This window comes from Periophthalmus magnuspinnatus, chromosome 9, assembly GCF_009829125.3.
Source record: "Periophthalmus magnuspinnatus isolate fPerMag1 chromosome 9, fPerMag1.2.pri, whole genome shotgun sequence".
Lineage (NCBI taxonomy): Eukaryota > Metazoa > Chordata > Actinopteri > Gobiiformes > Gobiidae > Periophthalmus > Periophthalmus magnuspinnatus.
Genome location: NC_047134.1, coordinates 8,333,095 through 8,352,370, shown reverse-complemented (window position 1 = coordinate 8,352,370; position 19,276 = coordinate 8,333,095). Strand labels below are relative to the sequence as shown.

The 19,276-nt window shown below is 42.1% G+C and overlaps 1 protein-coding gene across 1 annotated transcript in view; it reads left to right on the top strand.

The window, feature by feature from the left end:
* Nucleotides 1-18,890, top strand: part of inpp5jb (inositol polyphosphate-5-phosphatase Jb) — a 68,738-nt gene extending 49,848 nt beyond the window's left edge. Inside the window, 9 exon segments of the mRNA XM_055224062.1 lie at nt 6,813-6,988; nt 8,136-8,247; nt 8,321-8,430; nt 9,623-9,821; nt 15,412-15,491; nt 15,493-15,548; nt 16,487-16,569; nt 17,034-17,138; nt 18,539-18,890. Of these exon segments, the coding sequence (XP_055080037.1) occupies nt 6,813-6,988; nt 8,136-8,247; nt 8,321-8,430; nt 9,623-9,821; nt 15,412-15,491; nt 15,493-15,548; nt 16,487-16,569; nt 17,034-17,138; nt 18,539-18,826 (1,209 nt within the window). The 3' untranslated portion in view covers nt 18,827-18,890.
* The last annotated feature ends 386 nt before the right edge of the window (nt 18,891-19,276 follow it).

The window sequence follows — 19,276 nt, the reverse complement described above, 5'->3', positions numbered from 1 at the left end:
GGGGCTACTGGGTGAGAAGCACACACAGCTTACCAAAGCCTGAGGGCTTGAGGAGAAGGTGGCACCACACATCAACTGTCTAGAACAGGGGTCAGCAACCTTTAACACGCAAAGAGCCATTTGGACCCAGTTTCCACGGAAAATAAAACACTGGGAGCCGCAAATACTTTTTGACATCTAAAATGAAGATAACACTGTATAATAATAATAATAACGTAAGGGAATAATGTAGTTTTATTTCCACGGACAAGCCTTCTACGCGTGGCAGATAAATATGGCAAAAATAAGTTAAGTGCATAAAAAATACAACTCACCAAACCGCTGCGTCAGAGGGAGCCCTGCACTTGTTTCTTCTTTCCTTCTTGTTCATGTTTGTTTCTTTCAAAAAACTCTAAATCTTATCTTTTAATCCCAGGTGCTTAGTCTCCATGTGCCAAAGCAGTTTTGAAGGTTTCATTGCCTCATTTACTTTTCGCCGCGTGAGACTCACCTGCAGCGACAAACCCATATTTTAAGTAGGACTCCTGGTGTTGTCTGTTAAATTTAGCTTTCTTTTTCTTGGAGGTCGTAGTCGCCTCTTCTGGTTCCTCAGTTGGCCTTTCCACTTTGTTAAAAAACTCTCCAAAGACTTTTGTTTTGGCTAATATTCACTCGCTTGTGACTCTACTTTTGGGCAACGTGTCTGATGTGTTATACATGATACGTCATCGCGGAGGACAAGAGCAGATCCAGCACAGATATAATAAACTTGCCACTATATCAAATAGATTTCTGTGGCGATTTCCTCTCAGGATTTTCATGATATATCTACGAACGAGTTTATTAGTGCATCATTAGGAACGGGTGAAAGTTACATCGGAGAAAATCCTCCTGCTCCTGAACCTCTGCACAGCGTCTGAAAATCAGGGCTGTGTCCTTACGCAGGTGGTGTTTGTTTTTAACATTGTTCCGCGAGTGTGACGCTTATTTTGATCAATGAAAAATAAGAAAATATTATTTTATTTTAATATTTCAAGATCATAATAATCTTCCAATTTAAACTACAATAAAAAAGAACTAACACAAATAAAATACACTTCAATTAAATACTTTTGTATTTTTCCAAGCCACACAGAGCCGCAGTATAAGGATGAAAGAGCGGCTCCGGAGCCGCGGGTTGCCGACCCCTGGTCTACAATTACACTGAGTACCATCTCTGAAAATAGTGAAGGTCTAAACCAGGATTAAAACTGGTCTGCACAAGGATTAAACACCCAATAAGAAAATAAATAAATCAATCAGTAATAATAATAATAATAATTAGATTTCTCTAGTCAGCGACTATATGTGGTTTCTTCAGTCTTCTATATCTGCTTATCATGATCCAGGTCTGTCCTGTCTCGTTTGTTGTCCTTTCCCCCTCCCTCACGTGTCTGGAGCTGGGCGGAGATCTTGGCTCCTCCAGTGCGCACCTGGAGGCAATCACAATCAGCTGCACCTGCAGTGGATAAGAGGAGCCAGGACCCGATACTCAGCGCCAGATCGTCCGCGTGTTCACGTGAATATACCTTGCTTGGCTCAGTTCATGTTTTTCCCTGCTTTAACGTTGCTTACCAGATACCTTTTACTCCTCACCAGATCCCGCTCTTTGGACCAGCTCAGCACTCCCGTCTTCGACCCTGCTTCCCTGTACCGGTACCATTCTCCTCATCTTAGATTCAGCTCCTCACGTTTTCCCTTGGACTACGACTAACTCCCCACTCTCGACACGCCATCTGATCTACCATCATTTGCCTATTTACACTTTGTAAACAAACACTGTTAAAACTTACCATCACGGAGTGATAATCGGACAACACGAACAGACAATCCGGACCCTGCTCGACTGTAACCAGACCATCACCTAGAAAGTTTCTCAGCTTACCAACCAGGTTGCCACGTTAGTCGCACTCCCGCCCTCGGCTCCCGCCGCCGCTGCCGCCACCGGGACCATGGCCCCGCCGGGTCCTCTGGAGTTGAGGGGCACGGATCCAGATCCATATACAGGTCAGCCTAACCTCTGTCTGTCGGGGTTTTTTCTTCCAATGCTTATCCATGTTCCAACAACGTTCACTTTCTTGCCTTCTGCCCGGTTTGGCCAAAAGGGGGCGCCCACCAGTAGCACTGGGAGTACTGGTGGGTAAACATCTTATCCCAGAGAAAAACAATAAATTTCAGCTTGAAGCTACACTGTACTTTCATTCAGCTACCTTACCCATCCTAGCCCTCTTAGACTCCAGAGCAGAGGAGGATTTTATTGATCAGCAGGTGGCCGAGCAGTCGGGAATTAGGCTGGAACCTATCACTCTTGTTTTGTCCGGCAATCACCACGGGGCCCGGGGAAACGTCTTTGAGTGGAGTTCCTCTTGTCACGCCCACTGCTTACATTCAGCCCTGTCTCCAGCAGGGAGCGCCAACTCCGTCCTTAATCCTTCCCCAGGCACACCGGATCTCTCCTCTATACCAGAGGAATACCACGATCTCAAGGACGTTTTTAGCAAAAGTCGGGCGCTCTCGCTTCCTCCCCACCGTCCTTATGATTGCGTCATAGACCTCTTGCCCGGTGCTCCCTTGCCTTCCAGCGGCCTTTATAACCTTTCCAAGCCAGAAAGAGGAGCTATGGAGCAGTACATCCGAGATTCATTAGCAGCAGGCATTATCCGTCCATCCTCCTCTCCGGTGGGCGAAGGTTTTTTCTTTGTGGCAAAAAAGGATAAGACTCTACGTCCATGCATTGACTACAGGGGCCTGAACAACATCACCGTAAAAAATAAATACCCTCTTCCTCTCATTGACTCTGCCTTTACACCACTCCACGGAGCCACCATTTTTACAAAACTTGACCTGCGGAACGCATATCACTTGGTGCGCATAAGGGAGGGGGACGAGTGGAAGACTGCCTTCAAGACACCATTGGGACACTTCGAGTATCTGGTCATGCCTTTTGGACTAACCAATGCCCCAGTAGTCTTCCAGGTCCTTATCAATGACGTCCTTCGAGATTTCCTGAACCGTTTTGTCTTTGTATATCTTGATGACATCCTGATCTTCTCGCAGTCCCCGCAGGAACACCAGTATCATGTGCGCCAGGTCAGTTTAATTTTACTCTCACTTACCATCTGGGATCCTGTAATGTCAAGCCAGACACCCTTTCTCGTCAGTTTGCTTAGGAGGAGTCCATCACCGAACCAGAATCATTCCGCCTACCTGTGATGTCGCGGCCATCCACTGGGAGATCGAAGACTTGGTTCGGGAGGCCCAAAGCAATGACCCTGATCCAGGTAATGGCCCACCTGGCACTCTTTTCGTTGCAGATGCTGCTCGCTCCAAGGTACTGGAATGGATCCATAGCTCTCGGTTCGCCTGTCATCCAGGAGCCAATTGCACCCTCTCGCTGTTGAAATGTCATTTCTGGTGGCCTACCGTCGACAGAGACACCAGGGCTTTTATCTCCGCGTGCCAGATGTGTGCCAGGGTTAAGGCCTCCCATTCACCCCCATCCGGCCTGCTGCATCCGCTCCCGAAGCAGCCTTGGTCCCATGTGGCGGTGTTCTTCGTCACAGGCCTCCCGCCGTCCCAAAGCAACACGGTCATCCTCACCATCGTCAACTGTTTCTCCAAGGCAGCCCATTTCAACGCCCTGCCAAAGTTCCCGAATGCCAAGGAAACCGCTGACGAAATTACTAATCAAGTGTTCCGGCTGCATGGGATCACCTCGGATATTGTCTCGGACCGTGGCACCCAGTTTACCTCCAAGGTGTGGCATGCTTTCTGCGAGGGTCTGTCAGCATCTGTCAGCTTCACGTCCGGTTTTCATCCCCAGTTCAACAGACAGACCAAGCGGGCAAACCAGGACTTGGAGACAGCGTTGCGATGTGTGGTATCTTCTAACCCTTCTGCCTGGAGCACGTTCTTACCCTGGATTGAATACGCAACTCCTTGGTAAGTTCTGTCAGCCCCCACTCTTTCCGTCGGAGGCAAAAGACCTGGCGGTACCGTCCATACATCATCATCTTCAATGCTGACGCAGAGTCTGGAACACCAGAACTGCACTACTTCAAGCGGGGGCTCGTACCAATACAGCTGCAACAGAACAGCACCATACTCCCGCTCCCAGATACCAACCTGGTCAATCGGTTTGGCATCCAAGACCATACCGCTGAAGACCAACTCCCGGAAATGATCCCGCTGCCTCCTGGGGCCATTCAAGATCACCAAAATCATTAATCCAGTCACTGTAGAACTGCAATTTCCTCTCTCCGCATCCATCCTACTTTACACGTGTTCCAAATCAAGCCTGTCTGTACCAGCTAGACCAGCTCAGCACTCCCGTCTTTGACCCTGCTTCCCTGTACCGTTCTCCTCATCTCAGATTCAGCGCCTCACGTTTTCCCCTTGGACCACGGCTAACTCCACGCTCCCGACACACCGTCTGATCTACCGTCATTTGCCTATTTAAACTTTGTAAATAAACACTGTTAAAACTTCCCCGAGTTCTGTATATTTGGTCCCTTGTGCCTAACGTTACAACACTGCTGTATTCAGATTCAGATGTCTGTTTTAACAGTTCTTTAACTTTTAACCTTCTTCTGAACATGAATTGTCCTGAACATGAATGGAACATTGAAGAACATGAACTGTTCTTCTGAACATGGCTTCTCTTGCCTACTCCTTACTGCTAGAGACCTAGCAGCATAAAAAACAATGTGACCCTATAATTGGTCTGGGTTACCAAGGACTGTTATTGCTGATGGACAGGTGTCGCTATGTGACTGCAGACTAGATTAGGCTGCTTTGAGTTCCTTGTGTCCAATAGAAATGAGGTAGCCAGCCAGGTACAGAAGAACACACTCTATGGCAACGCTGCTGTAACTTTCACTCATTAAGAAATGTTTCTCTGCTTGCATAAAGCCTGGCCGATGTCCCGCCCCCGAGAGCCATACCCCACCGTGATTCGTAGGTTTGTTCAGCTCCGCACACAACACTGTAAAGTGCCATATATGTCAAACTCGTGGGCCCTGTTTTTGGGCTTTGGTCAGGAAAATTTCTATTATTTTGTTTAAAGTTTTTAAATTTTATGATCAATCTGCCAAATACTTATTTATTAATACTTAAAAATAGCGACATTCTGCAGAGCAATGTTGAACAATAACAAGTTTGAACAAGATAACAGAGTTTGACCCGGATGCACACGCACAAAAAGGCCTCTGACCTCTGCTTAGTTTAAACAAATAATGAGCAGGACCTGACCACTAGGAGGAGACAGAGTGGCTGAATCTTGACGCTGCAACAACATCAGATACACTGACCACTGGACAGGCAGGTCCAACACCGAACATACCATATATTTTCTCAGTGTTATTTGAAATCATACACATTTTATAGAATGCCATTTGTTGAATGATATTGAAATCTTACAGGGGTGCACAATACAATTACTTCTAGCTATATCCACTAACTCATATAGCCTATTGTACATAAAGCTAAATATATTCCAACAATGCCAAGGCTTGTATTGAGACAGGAACCCTTGGCATTGGTCAGACCATGTCTGATAGTTTGATGACTAAAAATTGGCATTTGAATGCATTTTGCTCATTGCTCTCTCGCACTTGGGGCCTCATTTATCAACGTGCTAAACAGCTAAATGGCGCAAAAAAATTGTGTTTTTAACAGAAATGCTAAAGAATTTTCCTTCTATGAGCGAATGAATATGTACAGTTAGACTCTTTCTATCCAGTCCATGCTAGAAAAAATGAGAAAACCTAGCCTGTGTGATTTATTACTGAAGTAAATATAGACTATAAAGGTCTGATCAACAGTAAAAGTCAAAAGTTCGAGTCTGTAACTGGACAAAAAGTTGTAGGAGTGAAGATGTTTCACTGTTCATCCAAGCCTGGTCAGATTGCTGGTGGACACTGCCTTATATCTATCTGAAGCTACACTAAGTGGCACAGTTCACACTTAGTGTCAAGATAATATTGAAACTAATTTATGTCACTGCCACAACAACCCAAGAGCAGATTGATACCTCAAAAACTATTCTAAATCTACAATATTGTTAAAACAACATCAGCTGCAATGAATAAATACCTGGATGCAACACTTAGCTGCATTAGGAGGCAAACTAATGGTGTGTTCACACCGGGGCATTAGGGGTGTCGAGTTTACATGCAAAGTCTATGGTGGACACTCGTCTTGGGCTTCCTGGTTTTTTGCGGCGCGTCTTGAGCGTTCAGGCGTCAGATGCTCTGTTTGCACGTCCAATAGTTGAAAAAACAGAATTTTTTGGCATTCAACACGCAGAGTCAACCGATCAGAGACTGCGCTCTGGCGTCCAGAGCACCCAAGATGCGTGTCGAAGGCGTCTGCCCTCAAACGCAAAGGCATCCAACAAGAGGCATCCAGCGTGTTCTTGATGCCCCGGTGTGAACGCACCATAAGTGGTACTTAGTTTGCATCTGTTATGAGTCATAGAAGTTATTAATTCAACCTTCTGTAACTCAAATCTCATAAAGTTGATATAGTAATTGTCATGTCATTAGATCAGGCATTGACAAAGTGGTATATACTCTCCTGTCCTGTCCCTGCTCTCCTGTCCTCTGTCACCTGTCCCTCCTCTCTTATCCTCCTTTGTCCTCTCTCTCCTGTCTTCTCTCACCTGTCCCTCCTCTCTTGTCCTCTGTCCTCTCTTACCTGTCCTTCCTCTCTTGTCCTTCTCTGTCATCTCTCACCTGTCCTTCCTTTTTTGTCCTCCTCTGTCCTCTCTCACCTGTCTGTCCTCTCTTGTCCAGGGAAACAAAGGGGGAGTGAGCGCTCGTATGTCAGTGTTTGGTCACACACTGTGCTTCCTGAACTGCCACCTGCCCGCCCACATGGAGAACTCGGAGCAGCGCATGGACGACTTCGAGAGCATACTACAGCAGCAGCAGTTTGAGGGCCAGGCAGCCACCGGTGTGCTGGACCACGAGTGAGTGTACAGCACCTTTACATCCCACCTTTACATACCACCCTTACATGCAAACTTTACATGCTGGCTTTACATGCCACATTTACATGACAACTTTACATCCCACCTTTACATACCACTTTTACACACTACTTTTACATGCCACCTTTATTTTATTTATTTATCAATATCTGTACAGGAAAAACTCAATGAGAGCACTCTTTTTTTTTTGAGCACCCTGTTGAAATACAGAACAATACAAACAAAAAACAACAAAACAAATAACTGCATAGGCCCATTTAAAAGCAGGTGTGATTATAATGATATAATCACCCGTAATACGTTTATCACCAGATTATTAAAGTGCATTCTGGCACCAATGTATTCAGTCTTGCATGTTTTTGAAATGTATTCCTTTTTGGGAAGCAAAAAGGAATTTTGGAAGCAGAGGGAGTGCTTGCATATAAAACAGCAACATCTGCATACAGTATAAATGTATGAGACTTTCTCTTTAATTGCAGGGACACTCTTTAGTTTAGAATTATGAAATTATATTTAAACCCATTGGCTACTAGATATATAACTTTGGAACCAATTACTTATAGCATTGTCAAATCCTATATGCTTCATGTGCAAAACTATCGCTTCATGACATCACAAAGTCGAACAGGGCATATTGAGCTTTGAGATGCAGACAGACTACTAATAAAAGGTTACTCAAAATGTGAGAATGAAACAAACTCGAGGAGTTTTTGCTGAGATAACACACTAACATGGCTTAAAGCTCACGAGAGTTGGTTTTGTGTAATATAGGACCAATGAGATAAAAGATTTTTTAATACACTTATCTAGATTGCATTTGTATGTAGCATTTATTAGCGAATTTGGCCTGTCACAAGAATACTCTAACAAAGTATTGTTCAATAAATGACAGAATGAATTATAATTTTGTTTGTACTGTATATGTACTTTATGGATATTTTAATAAGGAATATATCTATGACTATAAATATCAGCATGTCTTTAGTCATTGTTCGTTCTTTGTACTACTTTTTTTATGAGTAACTTATTTGGAGAGGAGTTTATTGGGTTTTTATGCTTTAGGGTTAAAATATCAGTGGCATAAAGTTATCTTCAATATTATTGCTTTCTGAACCTGTCTTGACAGTGTGGTGTTCTGGTTTGGGGACCTGAACTTTCGCATTGATGACCTGGACATGCAGGTGGTGAAATCTGCCATAGACAACAACAAGTACTCCACTCTGTGGGAAAAAGATCAGGTACAGTGTGGCCTGTCAGAGCACTAACAGAGGGCGGAGGTGGTTCTGACGCAGTGTGGTGTCCCATTTACAGCTGAACATGGCCAAAGACTGTGAGACAGTACTGGAGGGCTTCCAGGAGGGGCCGCTCAAGTTCCCCCCAACGTACAAGTTTGATGTAGGCACAGACATGTACGACACCAGGTCAGTGTGGAGGCAGTGGGGAGGGCAGGATTACTATTTTATAGTTATTATATTTATTTGCAATACTTGCAGTGCATGTGATAGGTTAGACTACACATTTCATTAAAGCATTAATTTAGTTAATATAAATTTATTTAAGAAATATAAACTTAATATTGCTTTCCCTACTTTGACCATTTTGGTTAAGTTGATAATTTCACTTCCTGGTTGGACTAGTTACAGATGTGACATATGTAGAGGTAATAATTGTAGAGGTAATAATAAAATAACTGTTAACTAGCAACCACAACATAAACAAGGGCCACAATTAAAATACACAATAGATTTGTACAAATAAATGAGCACATCTTAATATGTCACCTTCTAAATCTTTGTACTTAAATTGAATATTTTGGATGTATTCCGCTTCCTGTATTTTCATACTTCTCTTCACAACTTTGTTTTCACACAAACTGCCACTTAACTGATGTAAAACTTTGATAAATATTTACCATAGGTACTACCCCACCAAACCATGTTAGAACTAGAAAAACATGGAAACCTGTCATATGCACTTCATCAAAAATAATTAAGGAGCATAACAATTTATCATTATATAATTTCTAAACTTCAGACCATGACTGAGAACCATATGTGGTTATAACTATGTGTTAATAGAACATGCGCAAGGTATTTAAAACAACAGTATGTAACTTTGTGAAGGTAGCATGTCACCTACATGATTCCATGGAAATAGAAATTAACACACTTTAGAGCATTCTCCATGGAGATTGGAACCTTTTATGCTATACTATGGAATATTATATCCAAGGGAACACAATTTCCATGGAAACGAGGAGGAGGAGGTCCTTCTCCTGTCCAAATAAGAGGCAGGTCTGTGGAGGTACAAACCTGTTCATAGTAAGGATGCAGGTTTTTCAACAACAACAACATGCTTTTATTTTAGTATATTATGTTGTATGTTTGTTATATATTTGGCTAAAAGTTACATACAGGAGGCATTAAAATGAGTTCTGTTACCTAGCCATATTTTAATGAAAAAAAAAAAATACAAAAATCTTCTCAGTCTCTCAATAACATGTCTGTAGACCAACTCAAAGGTCCACAGCAGCCTCAGGACACCACAGCCATGCTCTTAAATGTTACTCCCATGTTAAGTGCTATCTGTTCACGCTGATGTGTTCATGCCCAGTGGGAAAAAGCGCAAACCGGCCTGGACCGACCGTATCCTGTGGCGTCTAAGGGCCACGGCTCCGGGCAGCGCAGATGGCAAGCGCAACTCCATCTCCGGGCTCACCAGCGGCACCCGTGTTACCCAGCACTACTACAGGAGCCACATGGAGTACACTGTCAGTGACCACAAGCCTGTGTCCGCCATCTTCACTCTGCAGGTCAGATGGGGCGGGGTACTGGGCTGTTTGTGCTGAGCAGGGCAGAGGGCGACCTGATTCCTCAAGATAAGATCCAGTAAATGGCGAAATAAATAAATGGCAAATATGTAACATTTATATAGCACTTTTCTACCTTTAAGACACACAAAGCGGTTTACGTCAAGGTACCACATTCACACACACATTCATACACCAGTGTACACAGACACTGGGGGCGAGAGGGGTTGTGTCTCGCCCAAGGACACAGTTTTTAGCACTTATACCAATACTGGTATCGAACAATAGTGTCAATATTGAAAATATTGCTAGATCGAATATTTTAGATTTAGATTTATTCGGTCATTACATTCAAATCAAACATTATTCAACTTGTATAAGGTTGTACATAACATCTCTATCATGACCGAAAGGGTTTAGGCTGAAGTAAAGAAAAAAAATACTTATAATGCCTAACCCATATTAATAATTTCAATTCAATTCATTTATTTTTGTAACGCCCAAAATCACAACAACAGTTGTCTCGAAGGGCGTTCATGTTTTGGTTGATGGGGGAAACCGGAGTACCCGGAGGAAACCCATCCAGACACGGGGAGAAACATGAAAAACTCCACACGCCTGGGCGACCCGGGGATCGAACCAAACCCTCTTGCTGTGAGGCATGAGTGTTGCCACTCAGCCACCGTGCTGCCTACACACAAAAGATAACACACAAGAATTCAAAGAAAAGCAGCATCAGTTCCACAACATATGACTAAATATGTAAACAAAAGAAAAACTACAAACCACGACAGTTCACATGAATCATTCCTGAGTCCTGTAATTTTCGAAAAAAATATGTTTTATACTTCTTTTTAAATGCTTCTATTGTGTGTGTAATTTATCATCAAGGTTGTTCCACACACTAACCCCTCGAACAGAAATACAATTTATGTTTTTTATTGGTTCTAGTCTTAATTTTTTTGAATATACCTGTTTGTCTGAGATGATATTGACTCTCTCTCTGTTTGAATAACATCTGTAAACAAGAGGGGAGCTTATGATTATATATACCTTGTACATCATTACAGCTGTGCTCAAATTAACAAGATCAAACAATTTTACTAGTTTAAACTTAACAAAAATAGGATTTGTTGGTGCTAGATAGTCTGCTTGGTTAACTATTCTGATGACCTTTTTTCTGGAGCAGAAAAATTGATTTTATGTTAGATTTATAAGTATTACCCCAGATTTCTACACAATAATTCAAATATTGTAGAAATAGACTATTGCACAATAATTTAAGTGAAACCTGACTCAGCAAAAATTTCATTTTACTCATTATAGCAGCAATTTTAGCTAACTTTGCCTGAAGAACAGTAATGTGCACTTTCCAATAAAATTTTTCATCAATATGAATACCTAAGAATTTGGTCGCAGTCACTCGTTCAATTTCCATGTCATTTAATTTAATATTAGTTGGGCAGTCAATTTTTCTATTCCCAAACATAATGTATTTAGTTTTGTTTAGATTCATTGAAAGTTTATTAATATCAAACCACAATTTTATTTTGCTAAGATCATTTTCTACTGTATGTATAAGATGGTAGATTTTTTCCCGCGCAATAGAGGGTGGTGTCATCAGCAAACAAAATGCAGCTCAGATTGTCCATTGCCTCACAGACATAATTTATGTACATGATAAATAATTAAAGAATTACTTTGGCTATTTTCAATTTGTTTGGAAAAGTGCCTGTTAAAAACGATTGATTGCAGATAAATTTAAACGGTGTGGCAATGCAGTTAATGATGTTCTTTACCAAATCCATATCAATATCAAAGCAATCAGTTGACCTTTTGTTTTTTAATTTATTAAAAATTCCAATAATTTCATTTTCATCTGTGCCACTTATAAAGAATGAATTTGGATTTTGATGTATATATTCTACAGTTGATCCATGTGACTCTGTTGATTCTGTTATTTTGTTTGCTAATGTAGGTCTAACATTTATAAAGAAGTCATTAAATGCATTTGCCATTTCACTTGAGCCATTTACAATAACATTATTATCCTTTATAACATATTCTGGGAATGTGTGTCTTTTCTTTCAGAATCAGAATCAGAATCAGAATCACTTTTATTGATCCCCGAAGGGAAATTCTCTTAGTTAACAGATGCCACAACCACAGGATAGAATTAAGAATAAAAATAAAAAGTCATTTAAATAAGAATAAAATTTGTGCAATAAATAAAAATTTAATTATACTGTTTAATATTTTCCAAGTTCCTTGAATATTATTTCTTTGCTGTTCTAATAGTGTTTGGTAATAATTCTTCTTATTCAATGTAATTATGTTTATCAGCTTATTTTTATATGTCTTGTATGTGTATTCTGCTTCTTTAGTTTTGTGTTGTAGGTAAAATCTATACAGTTTATTTTTCTTTTTACATGCAGTTACAATTCCACTCGTAATCCAAGGACTATTTAATCTGGTTTTGTGTTTAATTACACATCTGAGGGGACAATGCTTGTCATAAGCTGTAGTTAAAGACAAAAATGCATCGAAAGCCATGTCGAGATCTACAGAAGCGTAAACCTTATCCCATGTCTGTGCATTTAAGTCTTCTTTTAAAGCAGCAATTGCTTCAGGTGTTCTGAGTCTGGTCATTTTATAATCTTTAGTTTTTTGTGATGCAGTTTTGATGTTTTGGAGCAGTTGTTGAAAGACACTAAATATGGGTAAATGATCACTTATGTCATTGATAAGTAGTCCAGCTGAAATTTGACTCCCCAGTAGATTTGTAAAGATGTTATCTATCAGTGTAGCTGTGTCATTTGTAATTCTCGTTGGTTTAATAAGTGGAAATAGATTACTATATATACCTAAGATAAAGTCTGTTGTTTTTGCATTTGTTTGGGGATTCAAGAGATTAACATTAAAATCACCACACACAATATGAACCTTTCGGTGTGGATCCATTCAGTTGTATGTAGACTTTGTAGTTTCTCGTCCACGTTGCTCTGATCTTGTTATTTCTCCTCAGAATGCGGGCTTCCCAGGCATCTTCCACTGTTTTCTTTGTGAGATGCTCATTCACATACACCTCAGATCCCTGTAACTTTTTCCCTTATCGCAGTAGATCTGTTTTGTGTTTACAGTTTACAAATCGTAAAATGATTGCAGGCTTTGCCTTGTCCTTTCTCGGAAGAGTGTGACATGCTGCAATGCTTCTTTCATCCAGATGTATGTTTTTCCCCACAAAAAAAATCCAGAACTTGCCTTTCCAAAGTCTGCAGATCTCAGCCCCTGCATCCTCAGTAACATTCCTGCCATCTGTAGTAGCTCTGGCATACGAGCGTGGTTTAACACAGAAGCCAGTAATGATGATATCTTCCATTCTGGTGTATCGTTCCAGGTTGTCAATTCTCTTCTCCAGTTCACTGATTGTTTTGTCGTAACTGTTTAACTTCACTCACGAGTTGCGTGAGCTTAGTCAGCTGTTCAGTTACTTTTGCCATCTCCCCCGTCAACATGCTGACTGACATACAGATTTCCTCCATGTCCTCTATGAACATTTGTTGTCGCTTTCTTTGGAGGCATCTCTCACGTTTCTCTTTGTTTTATGTGGTAGATAAAACAAGTTTTTACAATTTGTTTGTGAGAGCAGTAGTACAGGGCGCCGCCATCTTGTCATGACCTCGTGACCTCATGGTTTCTTGATGTAAAGTGCTTTTGTATTATATTGGTTCCATGATTAAGCCGATATCCTGGTTGGGCCTTTAATTTAGTGTAATAAGTGACTGATTTTGGTCTAGAATGTTCCATAATGTTTGAACTTTCACTCCTAAGAAGCCATTCAGTAGTTATCTGAAAGATAAATATGAGTTACACAATTGGATCTCTTGTGTAACAAGTTAACCGTGTTTTAAGGAAAGTGACATTTTCCGCCCCTACACTGGTGTCGGGTATCGGCAGATACTTCAAAGTAAGTCAAAGTATCAATATCGGTATCATAACTGAAAAAGCTGGATCGGTGCATCCTTATCAACTTCATAAACAACATCTTGTTTCAACAGATATGAGGTAAACATGTTCAAATCAAATGTAGCTTTTTTAGCAATTGTAATGCTGATTTATTCTTAATTACAAAAACACTGGACACGATGGGCAGGTTATTAATATATTTATTATTAATATATTATAGGTTATTAATATATTATAATTTGCTGCTCCTCGAACCACCACCTTAACGTGGTGGAGGGGTTTGAGCACCCGAATGATCTTGGGAGCTATGTTCACGGCGACTTCATGCCCCTGGTAGGGTCTCCCATGGCAAACCTGGTCCTGGGGGATGAGTCAGTCCAAGAGCGGTTCAAAAGCTCCACATAATGAGTATCAGAACAAGGCCAGTTATGTCACCCGGACTGGAGTTACTGGGGCCCCACAGTGAAGCGAGGCCTGGGGTGGGTGCGAGGGCCGGTTGGCTAGGCCCAGTCCGATGGAGCGATGTGGGCTGTCCTCCCATGGACCCACCACCTGCGGGAGGATCCGTGAGGGGCAGGTACGAAGAGATCTGGGCGGCATTCGAAGGCGGGGGCCTCGATGACCGGCTCTGGGGACATGGAGACTGGTTCTGGGGACATGGAGACTGGCTCTGGGGACTGGGGTCATGGTTCTCGACCGGAAAAGGTGGCTTGCCCTCTTCTGGTGGGGAGTCTCTGCCTCAAGTGGAGGAGTTCAAGTATCTCAGGGTCTTGTTCACGAGTGAGGGCAGGATGGAGTGCGAGAGTGACAGGTGATTGGTGTGACAGGTGTACAGCATTTGCAGTGATGCGGTCGCTGTATCAGTCCATTGTGGTAATGAAGGAGCTGAGCTGAAAGGCAAAGCCCTCGATTTACTGCTCAATCTACGTTCCTAGCCTCACCTATGGTCATGAGCTTTGGGTAATGACAGAAAGTACAAGATTGTGGATATACATGACCGAAATGGGTTTCCTCCGCAGGGTGGCCTGGGCGTTCCCTTAGAGATAGGGTGAGGAGTCAGTCACACGGGAGGAGCTTGGAGTAGAGCCGCTGCTCCTCCATCTGTTCAGGATGCCTCCTGGATGCCTTCCTAGGGAGGTGTTCTGGGCATGTCCCACCAGGAGGAGACCCCGGAGAAGACCCAGAACATGCTGGAGGGGCTATGTCTCTCAGCTGGCCTGAGAACACCTTGGGGTGCCACCGGAGGAGCTGGAGGACATGTCTGGGATGAGGGAAGTCTGGGAGTCCCTGCCCCCATGATCCGGCCCCAGATAAGCAGAAGAAAATGGATGGATGACTTGCACAACACAATTAGATCCAGTTTCAACGCTGAAATCCAGTTGATTTAAACCTAAAATGAACTGATTAAGTTAGTCTTTTACTATTCTTCAAAGACTGGGATGTCATGAAAAACTGAATGAGGATGAACCTCTTCAATGAATACTGAATTGTGTTTTACTCTCCTGACAATGATAATCAGACGATATTTTTGCATCCCATCAGAAATTAGCTTAGCGAGGACCAAACCGTGATTAGACCAGGCGTGAGTAGACAGCCATAGTGCTGATTGTTGTGTTGATGTGTGCAGTTCCCATACAGAGTGGATGTGCCTCTGGTCACCCTGATCGTGGAGGACGAGTGGAAACTGTGCCGCGACGCCACAGCCAAGTCAGACTGGCCCCAACTACTCACGCAGCTCATGGGACTGGATCGGCCTCTACAAGGGTACAACCCCCCACTCCATGCTCCTATGCTTCTCTGGTAGTGTTGTCACGATACTAAAATTTCAAACTCGATTTCAATACGAAGGAGTAGACTCAATACTCATACCAATGCCAAATGATAATAAAAACACTCTTTCTGTAGACAATAAAATGTGATTTATAACACGAATGGTAGCTCTGTTCTTTATATTACGATGTGACCTTATATCTGTGTAGTCCCTCAATCGTCCAGAAAGTTCCATAGTGGTCCATGGGCATACATCTGTCTAGGTGGTCTTGCTCTGAAACAGCTCAAGAATATTCTAAAGCTATTCAGCAAAAGTTCATTTCTGTCCTGTTAATGTGACTTTTTTAATAGTGATGTGTCCTCAAATGGGTATCTAGTTTAGATACTAGTTTTAGTATCAATTTATTATCTGATTTTTTGTCACCCCTACCTCTGAGTCACTCATGCTCCTCTGCTTGCCTGAGTCTCATTAACTAATCATTGGTAATGGTGTTTTTGTCAATCAAAAATGGTATCAGTCAATAATAATTCTTTAGATTATGAGGATTTATATGGGACAACAGCAGAAACGAGAAGTGTGTGAGTGAAATAGATTGGGTATTTTTTGGTATTTATATGTAAAAAGGTAGAATAAACTCATGATTCACAAGTTTAAATAGCCTTTATTAATGTTGTCAAACTCAATTTCTACAATACTGCTCATCTGGATTACTCATGCTCCTCTGCTCCTCTAGAGTCTAGATCACCCATGTTTTTTCTGCCCCTACTATATTTTTTAGATTTGTATATCAAAGTATATTTTTTTAATCTTGTTTTAATGCATGGCCTTATTTTTATATTTATCATAGTTTATGTTATTATTCTTTGTTAACGAGTTTCTAGTTTGTGAATTCTGTTCACTGACAATAGCCATTGTGTATGTGTACTTCAGGTGGGCTTCAAACACCACAAGGACTATGTGGGCTACGTGTGGGCCAAACAGGAGGAGAATGACTTCCACCGACAGGAGCATCAGGTAAAGGACAGTTTCAACATTTACTTTAAAATGAAAGATTTTACTGGATATGTGCTCTATATGTAACTTTTCTTATACCATATGTATTTAAGATTCTGCTCACTCACAGTCATTCTGGTCTGAAACAAACAAATAAAAGTAAGCAAGCACCAGTAGACCAAATTAACCTCATTGGGTCCACCACCTGCTTGTCTCCGAGAAGATGCTGAAGATGGTTTGCCTGAAGTGTTCCACAAAATGGCATTAAACATACGTGACTCCAAGCCAATTTACAGGTCAGATCTGAGGAGAAGCTCACAGTAAGAAAGCATGTTCTTCTAGGTATTTTGGGCATTGGAGTATTGGATAAATGCAAGATATCAGTTCAGAAATAAGTTTAATGCCATACTGTGGAATATTGACATCTCTGGAGAGAAGCGGCGGAAAAGTTATATAGTGCAAGTTTTATATTTTTTGTGTGTTAGGTGTTGTTCACTGAGGAGGAGCTGCCTAAAGGCTCAGGGGACTTCATCCTGGGTTACTACAGCAACAACATGAACTCCATTGTGGGGGTGACAGAGCCCTTCCAGGTACAGCCTCTGTCCACTGTCTACTGCACACTGTCCATGTCCACTGTCCACTGCACACTACACACTGCACACTGTTTACTGCACACTTCACACTATCCACTACACACTGCACACACATTCCCTGCCAATTACAATCCTAATACAGAGCTCTGAGTCAGACCGTTGTCTCTAACAGCCTATGTATGCAGGACTTAAGCCAGGCACTCTGTCTGTCTTTCCCTAGACCCAGAGATAAAAAACAACAATCATGATTAAAGCCGCAAGCAGCGATGATGGCATTCGCCCGGCGCGCGACCGAGATTTAACAGTCTCCCCTCCCACAGGGGTCAAACTGTAGGTGGTGCCGTAAAGTCTAGGGGCATGGGACATTGTTGCAATGCCAAAATTATAAAAAAAATTTCACCTAGCCAGTCGATCCTATACCCCCATGCAAGACTTTTTATCGACGTTCAGTGGGTGAAAAATGCGATCGTTTGGGCAGAAAAATGAAGAACAATGTTAACTTGCTGTGTGACCCTGGCTCCATATGAGGGGGGTCCGTGGCTTTGCACCGGCAACCTTGTGACTTTTTGGTACATTTCGAGGGTAACAATTATCTCCCCAAGTTTCATGCCAATCAGACAAAGTGGTGTCTTTTATATGCACTATAGGGATATTCTGCATCAGTGGTTACAATTTGACGTCATTAGGCTCATCCATGTGTCCATGAGTGGGAATAAATGAAACAGGAAATGAAAGCGTTATTCGGCGGCGGCGTACAGGCCACCAATTCATGGCGTTAAACCAGCAACTTTGTGCATAATAGAGCTATGGTGTGATGGACCTTTTTGCCCCTTTTGAGACCAACAATTATTTCCCAAAGTTTCATGGCAATCGGACAATTTTGTGTCTTTTATATGTACTATATGTACTGTCTATGTGCTCATTACTCTGCTCTATTCAAAGTGTTATTATGAATCAGCTGTTAAATTTTTTTTTTTTTTTCCCGCCGGGCCAGTCGATCCTATACCCCATGTGGGACTTTTTGCCGCCATTCAAGGGGTGAAAACTGCGACAGTTTAGGCGGAAAAATAATAATAAGAAGAAGAAACCGAAGAAGAACAATGCTCCTGGACCCTCTTAAGTGATGTCATATAGTACTTGAAATCGCAGAGGCCACTGAAGACTGTACACACTTAGATTTAGGTGTTTTTGACCAGAAACCTGTAAGTGTGCCCAGTTTGCATTAAAATTGCCACTAGAGGCTAGGAATAATAGACAATGCTATTAAAACACCATATGCACCAAAAAGTGGATTTAGTGTTCCATTTTAATGTAACTCCACTGAAACACTACCTAGCTAAGTGCCTGCCGCCTCCTTTGCACACATTGTTTACACTATACCCTCTCTCTCTCTGTAGATTCAGCTGCCCTCGGAGGAGCCTCACAGCAGCTCCTCTGACAGCTCCGACTTCAGTTCAGAGGACGACAGCACCGTGGTCCACATGAAAACAAGGTCCAGGAGCTCCAGCCCCTGCCACCGGACCACCCGAGCCCACCGGCACCGCAGCCCAGAGCCCCAGCCCACCCCTAACCCTGCACCTGACACTGACACCACGCCTGACACTAACACTGACTCCTGCCTGTGCCCCCAGCAGCCAGCAGAGGGTGATAGCACACAGGAGGAGGTGAAGACAACAGGGGAGTGACCAGTGCACAGGTCCAAATGTCCTGCCTCTCATACACTGCAAAAAGGAAGAGCCACACCAGTTAGCATGATTCAAATCATTTTTTTTAAATCTAGTTTTGGCTAATGGTGACCTAGATATATCTACATTAGTGACTGAGATAATTCTGTTTTATGAGAATTAAGAAAAGTACACCTGGTGGAAGAAAATTGCACCTCAATTTTCAACTAAATAAGTCACAAATCTTGCTTAACAGACAATTTTACTTGAATAAAAAAAAATGTGTTGGGGTTTCAGCTTTATTACCATTCAAAAGATATAATATATAGTTTCAAATTGTTAATCACTAAGACAACTGTTCTAACATTTCCTCATTCTGAAACCCATGGATTGAACCATGCTATACATAGGCTTTAGCTTGAGTCCAACATCTCCTACACTATTTACTGCCTTAATTAGGCATGAAGAAAG